General features: G+C 51.6%; 1 protein-coding gene across 13 annotated transcripts in view; it reads right to left on the bottom strand.

Annotated features, from left to right (window-relative positions):
• Positions 1-18434, bottom strand: part of Disc1 (DISC1 scaffold protein) — a 209423-nt gene that overhangs the window by 123462 nt on the left and 67527 nt on the right. For all 13 annotated transcript variants that reach the window (XR_010060006.1, XR_010060007.1, XR_010060004.1 and 10 more), the window contains exons 5-6: positions 11916-12039; positions 8823-9058 (exon numbers count right to left, since the gene is read on the bottom strand). Coding sequence is in view for 8 of the 13 variants with exons in the window: in XM_063278076.1 (XP_063134146.1) it covers positions 8823-9058; positions 11916-12039 (360 nt within the window). In the remaining 5 variants the exon portion in view is untranslated. The remainder of the gene's footprint in view (positions 1-8822; positions 9059-11915; positions 12040-18434) is intronic.

Below are 18434 nucleotides of genomic sequence, written 5' to 3'. Positions count from 1 at the left end.
CAGATCAAAGGGCGCCACACTGAGACTCAGTTTTCCCCAGATGGCCTCTTTGACAGACAGTAACCTCTTCATTCACATCATCTGTCCTAGGAGCAGCAGAGTCAAGGGCTGGGGAGAGTCTCGGCCGGTAAAGCAGGAGAACCTGAGTTTCACCCCCACGACCAGTTATTTACGAAAGCCATGGGGCTGGAAAGGTGGCTCAGCAGTTAAGAGGACTGGTTGATCTTTCGGAGGAACCAGGTTCAATTCCCAGCATCCACATGGCAGCTCACACAAGCCGTCCAGGGGATTGGATGCCCCCTTCTGGCTCCCATGGGCACTGCATGAGTGTTGAGCATAAACATTCATGCACAAGAACACCCATACGTGTAAAGTTTAAAATAAAGTAAGATCTTTTAAAAGGCCAGGCGTGGTGGTATACGCTTCAGGTTTAGTGAGGGATCTGGGCTCCTCCAGACAAGATGGACGGCTACTGTGGACGAAACCTGAGATTGACCCCTGGCCTCCACACACACACATATATGTACGTGTGTGAGCACCCACACGCATGCGCACCTACCTTCACACACACACACACACACACACACACACACACACACACAAGCACGCACACATGGAGAAGAAAGGAGGAGGAGGAAGGGGGAGAGAGAAGAGAGGGAAAGCCTGGGAGGGGAGGAGGAGAGAGAGGGAAGGCAGGCAACACACCAAGGGAAACTCCATGTGACGATCCAAGTATGCAGGGCAGAGAGGCCTTCAGGCACCTTGACCCCAGACTTTAGCCTCTACGCCAATACAGCAAATATCTTTTAAGTCCTTCCAGTCTCTGCTGTTGTTGAATAAAAGTAAACACATACACATGGGGTCCTCAGTTTCCACTAAGATTAACCTTATGTGTTATTCAGAGCCTGAACATTGGCTTAACAAGGGGTAGAGGATCGGAAGAGAGGGAGGGAGGCAAGGAGAGAGGGAGAGAGGGAGAGAGGAAGAACAGAAGAGGAAGGCAGGAGGAAGAAAGAAGGGAGGGAGGGAGAAGGAAGGAGGGAGGGAGGGAGGGAGGGAGGGAGGGAGGAAGAGGGAGAGAATGAGGGAGGGAGGGAGAGGGAGGGTTGTTTTGCTGTGCAGTGGTCCTACAACACAGACCCTGCCACCCCAGCACACAGCTTTATCCCCAGAACTGCCTGTGCAAACGTCTGACTTTCACACAAAGCCACAGGGAACATAATGTCCATGTCTGACTCTTTTCTGTCTCTCTTTTCTCCCCATGCCTCAACTCCACAACCTTCCTATTTAGCAGAATTTTAGCTTAAGAATGACAGACTGTTCCCAAAGCAAATGGGGAGTGACAGGAAGGGCCCGGTGACAGCTCCACTAAGCATAGAGGCTGCTTGGGTTTGGAACCTAAGAGTCACTGGACTCTGTTGACATTATCAACCTTGCCAGCGACTGCTTCGTCCTTCAACCTTCCACAGAAGACGAGCGGGTCAGAATCCGACAGGGGGGACTGCTGTAGGGAATGAGGACTAACCCACTTGGCCTTTTCCCTCCTGAAGTGCTCATGTTCTCACTGCGGACTATGTCACACATCACCAGCAGGTCTGTGGAGCACAGGTGACAAGGGCACCCTGAGTTCCTCCAGACTTGAGGTAGATCATTAAGGCAAGACAGTGTGGACACATGCCTCAGGGCTGTTCCTTACATCTTGTCAAAGGCTGCTTGGCTGACGCCTGTGCTCCTGGGACAGGCAGTGTGGTGCAGTGGACAGAGACGCATGCCCAGTGACAGTACTCATGTGCCAGCTTTGGTGAGTGTGTCCCCTCTATCCACCTGGGTGGCAGGGCAGCCTCACCGACAGTAAGGACAGACAGAGGACACACAGGTCTGCGCTGCCAGCGATGGATAAAGCTGTCAAGTGAAGTACAGACTCCCAGCATGCCTCTGTGACAGCAGGTCATACATCACAGGGCTCTGACAGAAATCAGGTACACATGCTTTAGAGAGAAATATCCAGCTTATGTTTGCCTTGCTAGCCAATCAAGAAGAAGGAATAAAAGGGACACAATGAACCAGGCAGGGAAATGCCAGGACTTTTGAGCCTCCTCAGATCCGTGGTTCTCAACCTGTGGTTCCTAACCCCTTTGGGGTTACACATCAGATATCCTGCCTATCAGATACTTATATTATGACTCATAATGGTAACAAAATTACCACTATGAAGTAGAAACAAAATAATTTATGATTGGAGCCACCAGGACATGAGCTGAATTAAGGGTTCCAGCATTAGGAAGGTTGAGAACCACTGTTCCAAATGCTTCCTCTGGATTTTGAAGCACCTTTGTGGTCCACCTCCTTTTTGGTTTTTCTCTGAACTCCAAAGCCTTTGCATCTAACCTTGAGCAAAGATACCATACCATATTAACCTGGGTTTGATTCACGAAGCCCAGTTTTGCCAATACAGCCAAGTAGGGATGGGATATTGTATTATAAAACCATGACCCAGGCTGGCAAGATGGCTCAGTGGTTAAGAGCACTGGCTGTTCTTCCAGAGGTCCTGAGTTCAATTCCCAGCAACCACATGGTGGCTCACAACCATCTATAATGGGATCCAATGCCCTCTTCTGGTGTGTCTGAAGACAGCTACAGTATAATTATATAAACAAATACGTCTTTTTTAAAAAAAAAGTTCTCCCTCACAAATCTTACATTCCTGATATGCAAATGCATGGCCTCACCTTCTTGGTAGATTTTTGCCTACCTCATGAGTTCTTAGAAGGCAAAGTGTTGAGGAAATGAAGGGGGAAAGAAAGAGGAGGAGAGGAAAGAGGGAGAAACAGAAGGGGAGGGGAAAAGAAAAAAATAGTGGGAGAGGTGGGGGAGGGAGGGACACAGGGAGGGGACAGGGAGGGGGGAAGAGAAGAAAGTTGGAAAGAGGAAGAGGCTCTTGCCCACAGTCTCATGATGAGATAAAGCCTCATCCTCCAAGTGACTTCAGATGTTTCCGGGCCCAAGGAGAGAATCCACTATTCCTGTCAGACCAGGCAGAGGCGGGGAACACAAACAGAGCCCAGAAGTGAAGGTTAAAAAGCAGACACACCGCAAGGCCCTGGGTTCGGCCCCCAGCTCCGAAAAAAAGAACCAAAAAAAAAAAAAAAAAAAAAAAGCAGACACACACACACACACACATACACACACATACGCACACACGCACACACACATACACACATACATACACATGCACGCACACACACACACACATACACACATACATATACATACATACACACACATACACACACATACACACACACACACACACACATACATACACACGCACATACCCTGAAATGGGGGTGCAGATTGGACACTGTTCCCTGGCTGAGGGCTGCCCTGGTGTACTGTCCTATTTGGTAGGTGTCACCTCCACTCATCCCCTGGCTACAGTCATGGGTCTCACTGGCTCCTGGCTTGCACTCGCCCACCTTGGGGATTCTCTGCCACAGCTCCCTGATTCAGGGGCCTGTCTTCCAACCCCAGCCTTGCTGTCGCCCTGGGTCTCCCCCCTCTACTACGGTGTGTATTTGAAGGACAGCGATGTCAGACTTTGTATCCGCTCAACTGTGATCTGCTGGCTCCTGCTAATTCACACCTCACTTGCGAGAAGCCCTGGTCCAGTCGTGGGACTCTGACTTCAGTGTGACTCCCCGAGGCACCCTGTGCAGCACCCACTCCACCCCCAGGCCACCGTCTCCCTGCAGAGCCCCTGGTCCATCAGCTAAAGAGGAAAGAGGCACAGCAGGCCTGGCTTCTGCCTCCCCAGCACCCTCCCCAGCCCAGCTGTGCTCCAAGAGTCCAGACGCTTCAAGCGAAAGCCGTCCAGATTTGCTATAAGCAGGGATTGGAGTGCTTCACAGTTTATGCCAACAGTTTGGTTTAAAAAAAAAAAAAAAGATGTGGCATGTTTCCTCCAAATGCACAACCAGAGACAGAGACAGGTCATCCACGAGCTGCCAGAACACATTTCACACGAAGCATGAAAATTCCCAGGCGCCGAGTGATGAAGGACCCAACCACAGACCAACGTAAGCAGCCAAGCATCCCCGAGGAGTGCCAGCGAGCCTCGCACCAGCCTGCTGTTGTTATTACTGCAATTACCCTCATTGAGCCGTACAGGGAGCCAGATGCATGCTAGATGAGGTCCCAGGCTGCCCTCCCCTGGAGTGTGAAGCAAGGGGGGGGTGTGGACGGGTACAGCTGGCGGCACTGGAAAGCAATGAATTTGGATCACCACGCCTCTTCTCCTCATATGCCAAACAGGCAGAACACCCGGGCACCGATGCAGCCCTCGGGAAACAGTGGAGACTGTGACCTCGATCCTCTGTCCCCTCTTCCTCACTCCTCACCAGCCTGCTTCACCCTCACATCCCAGCCCCACGACCTACAGCGTTAATGGAGCCAGTCTGGGATGGAATGCGCGTCCAGTTCCTTCCGGATGCCTGCATCAAAGGAGGTCCTGCAGGACAAAAGGCAACTGCCAAGGCTGGGCAGATGATGCTGGTTAAGGGCGCTGGTTCTCTGCAGAGGACCTGAGTTCAGTTCCCAGCATTCACGTGGTGGCTCACAACCAACTGCCTTTGACTCCAGTTACCAAGGACCCGATGCTCAATTCTGACCTCCACGGGCATCTGGCACGCATGTGGTGCATAGATATACACGCAGGTAAAACGTTCATGTGGCTAAAATAAACCAAATCGTCTTCGAAAAGAAATTAAGAGGAGTTGGAGCTTGCTTTCAAGCCCAGGGGTTGAGATTTCAGGCTAGACCCTAGCTCTCTTTTGAGTTTACTTTCTAATTAGCGTGTGGTATTTTCCTACATGCTTAGCTTAGCTTGTCCTTCCATGCCCCAATCTGCTCCTCACAATTCCCCCTCCTGGTAAACACCAGCAGGAATGAAGACATCTCCAAAGAGGCACGAGGGTCCCTTCCTTTGGCCATCAGATTTTGGCTCTCAGGAGTCTCACGCTGAGAGAAGAAGACTGGAGCCACCCAGAGGGAACTTGTCCCGTAGAGAGATGTCACATGGTTCTGACAATGTGACAGACTACTGTGCAGGGCAGACTGGAGCGGAGAGGAAGGTCAGTGATGGGCAGGCCCACACTTGACCAGCACTGCTTAGCCATGCACAGCCGTGCCCTCTAGAAGACTAAACCTTCTGTTAAGAGCTCACGATGGATTCAGGGGTCACTGTCCCTCACTGTTCTTTCAAGGGGTCACACTGAATAAAACCACCTCTGCTTCCATGATTACTTGTCTCTATAACTGCCCTACTGAGGGCTTAGTCTGTTAGCCAAGACCCATGTTCTGACTCTTAACAATTCCAGGAAGACTCTCAATGCTACCCCCACCCCCACTGCTAGAACCCTCCCTCCCTCCCACTCCCCTTTCCACTATAGTCAGTCTGGGCTAGTGCCCGTTCAGGCCCAGAAGCCTCCTTTACATGGCCGCTCTGAAGGAAATGGGGAGCCCCCACCAAGAGCCATTAAAGCTGCAGCCCCCTCCTCCCTGTAAGAGACTCCCCAAGTGCCCCGGTTCCTGGAGAATGACAAGCGCTATAATTCTCAATTCCCCCAAGAAAGCCTACAGGGCTGGGTTCCCAGACTCCAAGATACCAGAAAGCTAAAGGCAGCACGTACCCAGCCTGTAATGGTACCTTAACTGAATATAATCCTGGGCCTCACCCACCCCTTCTCAGCCAGCTCACTCATTCCTTCCTTGGGAAGCAGGACCCCTCCCCTCCCACTGCCGCTCAGGAATTAACCTCAGCCTGGCTGCAGGTCTGAGCTGTAGACTGCTAATCAACTGTATGATGAGCCACCTTCCTCGGAGACCCACAGGTGGACGCAAGCTGCCACAAGGGCCCAAATTCTCCTCCAAGCCTCTGCCTCGCTGCTGCCACCTGTATTTAACAAATCTACCGCCCTAAGACAATTGCCTTTCCTGCGTCACACACATTTTCTTGCCCTCTCCATACCCCTGCCTCAAAGCCCCTTCTCAGTTTCCTGGCCTATGACCTCACTCCCACATAAATACACATATGTGGAAATCAGATGCTAGGATCCACGTACAAGAGGACACGAGGTACTTGTCTTTCTGGGGCATCAGTTAACATAGCGTTTTCCAGTTCCTTCCGTTTCCCTCTACATTCCGAAATTTCATTTTCTTCTTCACAGCCAAATAAAAGCCCATTATTGGTGTGCCACCAGCCCATTACCCGACAGAGCCACAATGACCATGGATGTGAATCCCTGCGGTAGGGAGCAGCCTCTTGGGTCGATGCCTGGAAGGAAATATTGCTGGGTTGTTTGGGCTTTCCATATTTAGTTTCTTGAGAAGCCTCCACACTGATGTCCACAGTGGCTGCACCAGCCCGCCCTTCCGCCAACGGTGAATGAGGGATCTGTTTTCTCTACAGCCTCAACATTGTTTGTCACCAATTCTCTGTAACGAGTCTGACATTTTATGTGATTTCTGTGTTTCTCTGTCCTGTCAGCTTCCTGGCGTGGGACATCTTGACCCTCCTGGTATTTAAAAGTTGTCTCCTTTGACCTCCTGCAGTTGATGGGTGCCAGAGGAGAGATGGTTTGTTTGGGGGTGACTTCTGCCTTAGGTTGCCTGCTCCTGAGCATGACCGTACACCCACACATAAACAGACAACTCAGGGGACTTGGGGCTTTGTTTTGTTTTGTTTTTAAGGACATGAAGTGTTGGACAACTTGGAAGAAGACACTGAGAGAGATCTGGGAGGACTCGGAGGGGACAGGTGAGAAGCAGTTATGATCAAAATACATCCTGTGCATTCTGAATTTCTCAGAGAATATTTTTTTAGAGCACTAGATGCCCATCAGGCCTTGCTCAGCTTCAAGCCAGCATAGGCTCCCTGAGTAGCATGCTGGGATAACCCTGTTCTTAGCAAGCTCCTGGGTAAGTTCTGGCATGGTTCACTTGCTTGAGGCCAGAAAGGGCCTCAAGTCTACAGATGGCCTCCATTGATGTTGTCAAGTCTGTGAGTGATAAAAGTTGCCAGGCTGAAGTAGCCAGGTGTAGTGATGAATCCCAGAACTCATGAGGCGGAAACAGGAGGACTGCCACAAGTTTGAGGCTAGCAGAGACTGACCAGTATCCCTAAATGGTTCTATTGTCAGTCTCCCAATTCATCCAGGAGTCATAAAATGTATATCCCCACAGGCAGGAGGGTAGTGACCCAGCAGAGCCCTGAACCCCCACTGGACATCTTCCCTGCCCTCCACAAGCACTTCTTCCTGCATATGTAAGAGTGTTCCCCGTGTCTCCAAAATGAGATCTGAGTGCCTGGAGAGCAATAGGAAGATCGGAGGAGCCTGAACAACATAGTGAAACCCTATTCAAAAGAATCAATTGATCAATAAGTAACAACCTAGTAGATGTGTATGTGGTGTATCTCCCAAGCCCTCCATGATTCAAAGCATAGGAAAGACTCACTTTGTGGTGTGCCAGGGTTGAAAATCCTGGGCATGTTTCTCTCTCCTATTAAGACACTGGGCAAATTAAAAACTTCTCTTCTGATTGTTAGCTTTCTTCGTCTTCTATTCCCTGTCTGGAGAACAGGCAGGAAAATAGATGCGACCCACAAAGCGACGGCCGGTCTAGCACCAGGCACATGGTGATTGCCACAACCAGCAGCACAGGGTCGCTCGTCCCATTCATCCCAGTGCCTACGAAAACACTGGTTCAGCTGTCCTTTGTTTGTCTGTCTGTCTGGGGGGGGGTCTTTTATTGGTTGTGCATGTACACACACACACATACGAGCCAGAGACGGACGAAAGAGAGAGGGACAGAGAGAGAGAGAGAGAGAGAGAGAGAGAGAGAGAGAGAGAGAAGGAGATGGGGCGTCTTCCTCTATCACACTCACAGGGTCACTGAACCTGGAGCTAAGCTGGCTGGCCGGCAAACCTTAGGGATCCTCCTGAGTCTGAGGCCCCAGAAATGAGGTTAAAGCTATGTACCGCTGCACCCAGATTTCTACACGAGTTCTGGGGATCCACACCCAGGCCCCCATGCTTGTGCACTAAAACTGTAGCCAAGCATCACTGTAGCCCAGGGCACAGTCTTTCAATGCCATGCCCTATCCCTTGAGTAGAAGTGGAATCTGTCCCTCTCCAGATGATTACCTCCAGCAAAGGCCGGTGTCACTATCTCTATCTAATTGAATCCCAGATGTAGAAGGGAGGAAAGGGAGGAGGGAGGGGAGGAGGGGGGAGAGGAAGGGGAATATAGGAAGGGAGGAAGGAGGGAGGGAGAGAGGAAGGGAGGAGGGAGGGGAGAGGAAGGGATGAAGAAGAGGAGGAAGGAAGAAATGGAGGAGAGAAGGGAGAAGAGAGGGGAGAGGGAAGGGAGAGGGAGGGAAGGGAGGAGGGAGCGGGGAGGAAGGGAGAGAGAGGAGAAGGAAATATGGAGTGGGAGGGGAGGGGGGAGGGGAGGAAGGAGGGAGAGAGGAAGGGAGGGAAGGAGGGAGGGAGACAAGGAAGGAGAGACAAGCCAGCCCCTCAGAGTGTTGGAAACTGCTTCTTGGAGAAGGGGACATTGCTGATACAGATTAGGTGGACTGAACACCAAATACCTCCCAGCACTCATGACTGACCCCGCAGGCAATCTAACATCAGAACATCTCCACCCCTTCCACTCAGCCAACAACCTGACTGAGGAGCGCCTGTGGACAAGGGACAATAAAGTCATCTCGATGATAAACGGGTGAGAGAAGTAAAGTTGGAAACTCAGAAAGTCACCAGTACCTCCTGAGGGTTTCGGGTGGCTCCACGCGGAAGGGAGCCCATCTGGCAGAGGTCAGAGTCTCTCCCAAGGCCTTGCTGACCTCCTGCAGCTGGCCTGGGGACAGCTGTGCCACCAGTGCCATCTGGTCACAGCCCTGCCACCGGAGCAGCATCTCCTGATCCTCCAACTCTTGGCTCAGCCGTTGTTCCTTCGCCTCCAGCACAGACACCCTTGCCCGGAGAGCTTCGATTTCCTTCTGCAGAGAAAGGGGCAACAGATTTCAGCCATTAACCCTGCTCTGCTGACAGTGAGAGCAAGCTAAGTGATTGGGGGCCATATGCGCCCGGAGACTCAAAGCCCACCTACCCCACCTTCTGAGGCAAGCGAATTCCAGAAGTTTGCTGAACTGGAAAAATCATGCCAGCTTTAGGTTTCTGATGAGCTGGCAAGAAGAAAAACATTCCCTTCCTCCCAAGCATTAAATATGGACAGGTGCGGGCCAAGGTTTTGATTTGATAAAACCCAGTGAATGCTGTATGGCTGGCTTCCCTTCTGGTGGGCAAATGAAGGGTGCTAGCAGCTCACACCCCACACTGAGACACCAGCTGTGTGTGAGCCAGGAGGAGAAAACCCTGTCCCCAAACACGAGAATTTAGGATGCACAGAAAGGCTTGCCACACCGACGATGTCGGACAGTTAAATTCCAAGGCTCACCGAGGTGACTCTGTCAGATAAGTGCTTGCCGGGCACGCATGAAGAGCTACTTCTGATTCCCCAGAACCCATGGCAAAGCTGGGGTCCCACAGAATGAATCCGTAACCCCAGGATGGGGGTGGGGGTGGGGAGCAGAGACAGGAGGAGCCTGGGGACTTGCTGACCAAGCCACTCTAGCCCAGTCAGTGAAAACTAGATTCAGTGAGAGACTCTGTGGGAGTCTGGGCTAAGTATCTAACATCAACTGATGTCCTCCACATACACACGCACACACGTGCACGTGTGCCCACATTCAAACACACGCACTCACACACATGTGCACACACGGGCACTCACGAATGCACTCTCGAGCATGCACGCACGCACACACATGTAATTTGCACTAATTGATTGACCCAGAATCTCCGTTAATCCATAGCTATTATCTGTCTCCAGGCCAACGACTAAACAAGCAGCAGGTGACGGAACAGCGTGTGCTCAGGGCTGGGCAGATAGCCATCTCTCTGCGTAGGAGTCTGAACACAGCACCAGACTCCGCTGAGGGACACGCCCCTGTTCCCTCGCTGTTCCTAGCTGATAAGAGCACCGCTTAATCCCTGATATCTCCCTATCTCCTGAATGTTCTCTCCACCCACGGAGCAGATTCTCCACAGCGTCTACCTCCTGCACCCACCTGCAGTCCCAGAGAAGAGAGAGATGAGCTCTAACGCCCCCACCCTGAACTTCCTGCTAACCCACAGGCTCTGTGTGCTCAACAAGGCTCAGCGGCTCTGTGTTTGCCCTGGAGATCCACACTATCCCCCCTCCCTCATTTTTTGTATGTTTTGTTTTTGTTTCTTGGAGACAGCATTTTACTTGGTAGCTGGGACTAGCCCTTACTCATCTTGTAGCCCAGGCTTGAACCTACAACAATTCTTTTGCCTCAGCCTCCCCATCCTGGGAAGACAAGCTCAAGCTGCCCTAAACTATAGTAAAAGAGACATAAGATTTAGCACCTCTGCCATTTTACATGCTCAGCTCGGTGACGGTGGGCACGCAACCAAACCGTGTAAGCAAACTTACTATCCAACCACAGAACTCTATCCCCATTAAATACTGATTTTCCATCCCTGCCACCCTATCCTCACCCCTACCCCACCCTCACCCCCACCCTTCCCCCAATCCACACATCCCACACACCCCACCTCAACCCCACCCCACCCTCACTCCCAACCCAACCCACCCCACCCCACCCCAAGCCCACCCTCCCACCCCACCTTCACCCCACCCACCCCACCCCCACCCTCACTCCCACCCCACCCTCACCCCACCCCACCCCCACCCTCACTCCCACCCCCATCCCACCCCCCCACCCCCTTCACCAATATCCTTTCCTACTCTGGGAATCTCTTCTAAGCAGGATATGACAGCATCTATCACCTTCCATGACCATCTCACGCAGCATAACACAATGTCCCCCACATTCCCCCGCACCGGGCCATGTGGCACAATGTCCTTTCTCAGGAAGCTGAGGGACAGACCTTTGCACCCACATTTTGCTTGTCTATCCAGAGATGGGCGCTTGGGCTGTCGTCGATATGGTGGCTAGATGTCTCATCCGGCCCGTGCTTTCTTTCCAGGTGTGTATCAACCGCGGGATTGGTTGCTGGGTGCTAAGAACTCAATTTTTAAGTGTTGGAGGGACTGCAAGACTATTTTCCACGATGACCCAACATCTTATTCTTCTGTTTTTCCCCACTTTCATGTGTGTGTGGTGTGTGTACGTACGTGTGCAGCCGTGTGGGAGCGTGTGGGTGTGTGTGCATGTGGAGGCCCAAAGCTGATGTAAGAATCCCATCAGATGGCTTCCCCACTCTGTCCAGTGAGGCTCTTCCCATGAATCCCTGGTGCTTCAGGCCAGCGTTTCTCATGCTCCCAGGCGTTTCCCAGGCTCCAGGCTCATAGTCTCCGCCCCTGCTGCCCCTCAGTCCCTGCTCTGGGTCTACCTTGATGACTTCTGCTCTCTCCTTGGAGGCTCATTCAGAGTTCTAACTGTGGACACTGCTGTAAGCCAAGCATGGCCTCCATATACCTGCTGGGCATTACCGATGCAACCTCATACCTGGGCTAAACTTAAAACAATGTCCCTTAACAGTTGTTTCCCAGAGACCACCATGGTAGGAGCTCCCACAAAGCATTCCGGGACAGACATGTCCAGGCTGCCACAGACAGCACACAGCCAAAGGTCCTGAGTCCCACAATGCTGTGCAACCCCAACCCCGCTGTGTGCAAAGGAATGGTGGATCCACCTCCTCTGCTTCGAGTTCTTGCACTGCAGTGAGGCCAAGGCCCCTTCTCTGCTCTGACTCACACGGATAAGAGAGGGCCGCTCCCTCTCTGGAAGACTCTATACCGCTCACCTGCAATTGCTCTTTCTCTCGCATCAGCCAGTCCCGCCTGGTGACGGCTAGTCCCGGCAGGCTATCCTGGGCGGTGGTCCTCCGCTGTCCCTCAAGTGGGGCTTCTGGGTCATCGCTGCCAGCCCTTCAAGTAACAGACATGCGTTGGTACAGGTGAGGAGGGACAGGCGTGCTTAGGTCTACACGTACGTGAAGAGACTGCAACGTTTCTCTGACCTCAGTCATCTGGGGGCTCAGAGGGAAGGAGCCCCTAATGCACATTTCGGCTTCTACTAGGATCTGTTGGGCTTTCTTCCCCCAACCAAGTTGCATCTATCCAGCCTGCACTTCCGTGTGCCGGAGCCCATGGCCATCCTGGCTACGACACCTGGCACAAAGTTAGTCCAAACTAAACTGTCTGGGAGCATAAAATGATACAACCCAATTTAGAAACCCCACAGGAGGCCAGGGAAAGCGCTCACGTGGCGTGGATGAAGCCCTGGGTTCCATCCTGTTTCTCCTTGTTCTCCCCTTCTGTCACGTCCCACCTTCCTCCACGGGAAGGTCCCCTGCAGGGCTCTCCCCAGGACGCCACAGGCAGAGCACAGTTCACAGAGGTCAAGGCCGCACCGAGAACTTGGCTTTGCCTTTCTCTGTCTTTGAACTAGCCCAGCCCTCTGAACCTCACAGCCTTCTCACACTGAACGGCCTGGGGATGGCAGGAAGGCACCCTGTCCTTGGGTGGTTGCCAGGAACCCCCGACATCCTACCACATGCACCAGTCAATTGAATGTTGGACCTGTCTGGTGGGCACAGTCCTACACCGGATGAACATGAATACGAAGTGTGTGGCACAGTGAACCTCATCCATGTAACAGGATTCTAAGACACCCCGACTTCCAGCAGTTATAGAAAGAGAGTAGAGGCTTCCCCAGGGCTCCAAGCTGCTACAGGCTCTCCTGGCTTGACTGTATCAGAGGAAGGCAAAGCTCTTCTTGTGCTGATGTCCCCAGTGAGTCAGGGCTCAGGAAATACCTGCTGGATGGCTTAATGAACCCATAGCCTTAAAAATGGGGAAGTCGTTCTTTCCCGTCTCCTGCTGCCTTCGCTCATTTCTTTCCCTCGGTTATTTCCCAGTATGCTTGGCGAATGCTGATATTAGCGTTCCTCAAATGTCTTGAACTGATGCCACCCGGGTTGAGGTGGGAGCTACTGTAGCAAATCAGCACAGCACTGCTGCTGAGGGAGCCTACAGGTGCATAGCTGGGAAGTGTGCCTGGGGCTTAACGCCACCCATCACCTAACCCACAAGGAAAGCCCCTGTGCTCTAAACAATGCTCCGTCTGTCTCTCATGTCCTACTCCCGGGAAGGAAGACATCCATGGAGAGCCAGCGGTAGCCCCCAGGACAAATCGCTCAGATACGAAGCAGAGACACGTTTCTGTCTTCCATGTCTGGTCCCCAGCGTCTCCCTCTGCTCCATAGTCTTTCCTTTATGTAAGCCTCAGTATGTGACGATCCCTTGTGGCAGAGCAAACAGGAGTCGCTACTATAAACTAATCAGGATGTCAAATGAGCAGATCCCTCAGGGGAAGACCGAAACATGCAGCAGCACGGGATGTCAGTGCTTGGTGCTGGTGGGGACCCAGGGGCCTGAGCTCTTAGATTCCACTCTAAGACTCAGGTTTCCACTAGGATCTGCCCAGTTGTGGGAAAACTTGGGTCTCTCTGTCTGGTTTCTGTCCCATCAATCACCAAAGAGATGAAGCCCATCTGTAAAATCTGATAATGAGCCACGGAGACACGTACAGCAGGGAACGCACGGGCAACATCTTTACTCCCCGATAACATCCTTCCACCCCCCCCCCCAGGCCCCGTGTGCCCATTCTAATCCGAGGGTCACTGTGCCCCGTGAAGTTGCAGTCTGCCTTGCCACCTGCTTGAGATCAAAACACTGTGTGCTCAAGAGAGGAGAGAAAAGGCCAATGCCCATGCAGAGCCCCCTCCCAGCCCCCATGGGCTGCTGCCCTCAGCCCCTCCTGCCCTCCCCCTGTCAGAGTGAGGGGTGGACACACTTCCCTCCCACTGATTGGATCAAAGAGGAAGCAGTCATCCTGCTACCACCATCAGAGGTCAGAAAGCCCCGGCACCTCAAGATGAAAGGAATGGGGTCTGGTTCTCCAGGGTACACGGCTGTCCAGTTTGGGTTCTCCTGACAGCGAGGCCTGAGGCAAGGATCTGAGTAGCTTGTGCTTAGAGAAACAACCAAAGACATGAAAATGGGACAGCAGTGTAAGGATCCACAGCAGACAGACAAGGCCGTGAATCTGACCTATGGATGGCATCTCATGGTGACAGGACCATGTGAAAGTAAACGTGAAAACGCCCCCGAGTCTGTGCTGTCCACCCAGACATTTTGTAACAAAGTGGGAAAGTAGGTTTACCAGACTGGACAGCAGTTCTCAACCTTCCCAACGCTGTAACCCTGTAATATAGTTCCTCACGTTGTGGCAACCCCCAACCAAAACATTATTTCCCTTGCTACTCTGTAACTGTAATTCTGCCTCTTTAGGAATCATAATGTAAAAATATCTGATAAGTGACCCCTGTGAAAGGGTCGGTCAACCCAAAGAAGTCACAACAGGTTGAGAGTCACTGCTGTAAAAGCTAAAAATCACCTTGTACTGAGTATCGGCATCCACCTCACCCAGCCCCCTTACTGAGCAACAGAGATTTACGCCCGAGAGACAGAGGGAGGACTGACGGCCACTGTCAGAGCTACTCAGGGAACCCTAGTGACCTCTGTGCTGATGTAAACAGTTCTCGGGTGTGTGGGCAAGATTATTTGAGAATTCGAACAGTAATTTTAAAACTAAGGGACAAGAAAAATTAAGTAGGTAGTGGGGTCTGAGGTTACTTACATCCCCTGAAACATGGCTCTAAACTTTCCTAACCTGAGAGGTTGAGAGACCTCTTCCTCCTCCTCCCATGGCTAGAGTAACAGGGAGGCTCAAATCCCAAGGTCTCCTGGGACGCCCTGGCAGTTTGAACGTGGGAACATATGTTGCGTTCATCAGATTCTCAAAGAAACACTTGATCACAGAGAGGTAAAGAGGAACGTATCTAAGTTACTAATCTGTGTTGAAAGCTGGCCATGTTGACAAAACTATTTTATTTCTGCAGGGAAAGTCCCCAGCATTTAGAACAGCCTTCCTCCCGGGGAATCAGGGCTGAGCTCCCAAGAAGTTTGTGTCCAGAGCCCCCTGGTGGTCATCATGAGAACTGCAGGAACGCCTGTCGTCAGGGTCCCAATGACCCTGGTGACCACGCAGCTGGTACGAATTTAATAATTAACAGCTATGTAGCTGTGCCCACATGCTCTGTAAAAGTGTAATAATGACAAAGATGTCACGTTATTTCTAGCTATAGTAATAATAGGACAGGTGAGCTTGACAAAAAGAAAAACCAAGAATAAAAAATAAAGGGAGAAAAACCGGATTCCTCACTCACTGATGAGGAAAGCAGGAAGTGCAGTGGTCACAATCAGCTAGTGAGGGGAGGAGATGGGAGTAGAGCACCCGTTCTCAGCCTCCAGCTCTGGGTTGCAGCATCAGAAGGAAGCCTGGTTGAAGCGAGGGTCTCTCCCAGGCTCCCCCAACCCTGTATTCACATGTGTTTGTGAACCTGTACAAATGTGTACACACAATGCTACTCCTGCACCAAGTCAGTTGGAGAGGTACACAGTGCAGTCATCCTCCTCAGAGTGAGGGACATTCAAGGCAGCAGATCCAAGGCTCAGGACTGAGACAGTCACCCACAATACTCCAGGAAGAGTCCTGTACTAGCTGGTTTTTTGTGTCAGTTTGACAGAAGCTGGAGTTATCACAGAGAAAGGAGCCTCCCTTGAGGAAATGCCTCCATGAGACCCAGCTGTAAGGCATTTTCTCAACTAGTGATGAAGGGGGTGGACCCATTGTGGGTGGTGCCATTCCTGGGCTGGTGGTCCTGGGTTCTATAAGAGAGCAAGCCGAGCAAGCCAGGGGAAGCAAGCCAGTAAGTGACATCCCTCCATGGCCTCTGCCTCAGCTCCTGCTTCCTGACCTGCTTGAGTTCCAGTCCTGACTTCCTTTGGTGATGAACAGCAATGCAGAAGTGTAAACTGAATAAACCCTTTCCTCCCCAGCTTGCTTCTTGGTCACAATGTTTGTGCAGGAATAGAAACCCTGACTAAGACAAGTCCGTAAGATGTGACCCACAGGCAGAGGGTTGGGGGTGGATGGCTTCACTGTCTCCGAGGATGAACAGCCATTAGTGACTGCAACGGGATTCATGGGAGATTGGAGGATTGAGTAAAGTTCTGCTGTGTGGGCGGCTGGTGCTGGTGCTGACCAGTTAGAGGTCGGCACTGGTAAGGCTGGATCACAGAGGCTTTGAGGGTCACACAGAGAGCGAGGTTCATCCTGAAAGCCCAGGAGCCACTGCTTCCTGCAGGGTTCTAACTGCTTTGAGAGAAATGGGTGGGGCACAAGAGTGGAGTCAGAGAAGACAGCAAGGCGGGAGGCTGCTGTGATATTGAGCAGAGGAAGCCTTTGGGCTGGTGACTTGGAAAGGTGACTGAGAATGACAGAAATAACAGAGGTGACCAAAGCTAGCAACCCATGAGTTAGAGGGCAGGGGAATGATGATCTGAGGTGTTCATGAGGTAGCTGGTGATTGAAACCATGAGACAGGGGATCTGGAAAGAGAGGAGGAGGAGGCACGAGGACAGGAATGATGTGTTTAGCAGTGTCCCTTTTTAAAGATGGTGGGTCCGGGAAGATAGCGTGGGGGATAAAGTGCTCACTGCATGAGGATGGAGATCAGACTTCAAATCCCAGAACCCACACAATAGGTGGGCGGGCTGACAGGGCCACCTGTAATCCCAGCGCTCAGGAGACAAAGATAGGGCAATCCCTAGGGGATCCTGCTGGCTAGACTAACAAAAATCAGTGAGATCAAGGTTCAGCAAGAGACCACATCTCTATAACATAGAGAGCAATTGAGGAGGGCACTCAGTGTTAACTTTGGGCCTCTGTATGCACACACACACACACACACATACACACACACTTGTACACATGCACACACACATATGCATACACATGCACATGCATACACACATGCACATGCATATACACGCGCACATGCATACATGCACACATACTTGTACACATGTGCACACATGTACATATACATATGCATGTGCATACACACATGCACACATCATATGAAAATGCATATATACATGCACACATACACAGGCAAAATAAAATTTATTGTCTTTGGCGGGGTTTTCTAGAGGAACGGAACCAGAAGAACCATGTACTGTAAGAAGGAATTAGATCGGCTTACACGCTAGGTGCTGGCTAATCCAACCATGCTGCCTGCCTGCTGCAGGGGCAGAGAACACAGTCCCAGCTCAGCCCACAAAGTTGGCACCTCAGCAGTGTCAAGCCAGAGCTAGAAGCCTGGAAGCTCCCTGGAGAGCTGTGGGTATTGAGTCCATGTCAAAAGGCCAAAGAAGCTAGAGCCAACGTCATCAGAACACGCACAGAAAGCTGGGGAAAGCACATGAGTCTGGTCCTCAGCCTTCTCTCTCCTCCTGATCACTGTCCCAACTGTCAATCATCTCTGGAAACCCCCCCACAGGCCCCTTGTATGTTTCACCAGCCCAAGACATCTCTTAACTCAGTCAAGTTGACAAGCATGACCAACCATCACTAATAATAAATTTAACTTAATAATTTAACCAAAATTAAGTTAACAAAGGGAAGGATGAAACCGCAGCCCCTCTGCATGGGTAAAAAGAAGAAAAATTTAATAAATGTATTATTGACCACAGGAAGCCTGGAGTCAGCACACTACAGAGAGATAGGGCTGGGGAGGAGTCCTCCGAGGACTGGGATTCATGCAAAGTGAACCTGGTTCATGTGTCTGAGGCACTGGAAAGGGTGCAGGATCCTGCAGAGGTGGGGATGTCAAGGTGAGAATACAAGGGAGAGACAAGCTCTCAGAAGCAACAAGGATGGCCAATGACGCCAGGGTGGAGAAAGGACAGAGCCATGAGTGGAGGTGCTGACAGAGGAGCAAGAGCTTAACAGAGAGAAAGCCATCGCTGACCTGCAGGGGTGTGGGGAACGGCAGAAGTAGGGGCCAATTAGAGTGGGATTGAAAGACCAGACATGGGTGCCTCCCATGCAGAAAACAGAGCAAGAAGGCTAAGAAAACTAATGCTCACATTAGTGTAGCAGCAATACTCCCTGTGCTTGGTAAACTGGGGCAGGGGGATTGTAAATTCAAGGCCAGCTTGGGCTTGTGGCTCTGTCTCAAAAGAAGGAGGAGGAGGAGGAAGAAGAGGAGGAAGAGGAGAAGGAGGAGGAGGAGGAGGAAGAGGAGGAGGAGGAGGAGGAGGAGGAGGAGGAAGAAAAGAAGAAGGAGAAGGAGAAGAGGGAGAAGAAGGAGAAGGAGGAAGAGGAGGAGAAGGAGAAGGAAGAGAAGGAG

The sequence above is a fragment of the Rattus norvegicus genome, chromosome 19 (assembly GCF_036323735.1).
Source record: "Rattus norvegicus strain BN/NHsdMcwi chromosome 19, GRCr8, whole genome shotgun sequence".
NCBI classification, from domain to species: domain Eukaryota; kingdom Metazoa; phylum Chordata; class Mammalia; order Rodentia; family Muridae; genus Rattus; species Rattus norvegicus.
The sequence above is the reverse complement of the archived record's forward strand: the minus strand, read 5'-3'. Positions and strand labels throughout refer to the sequence as shown.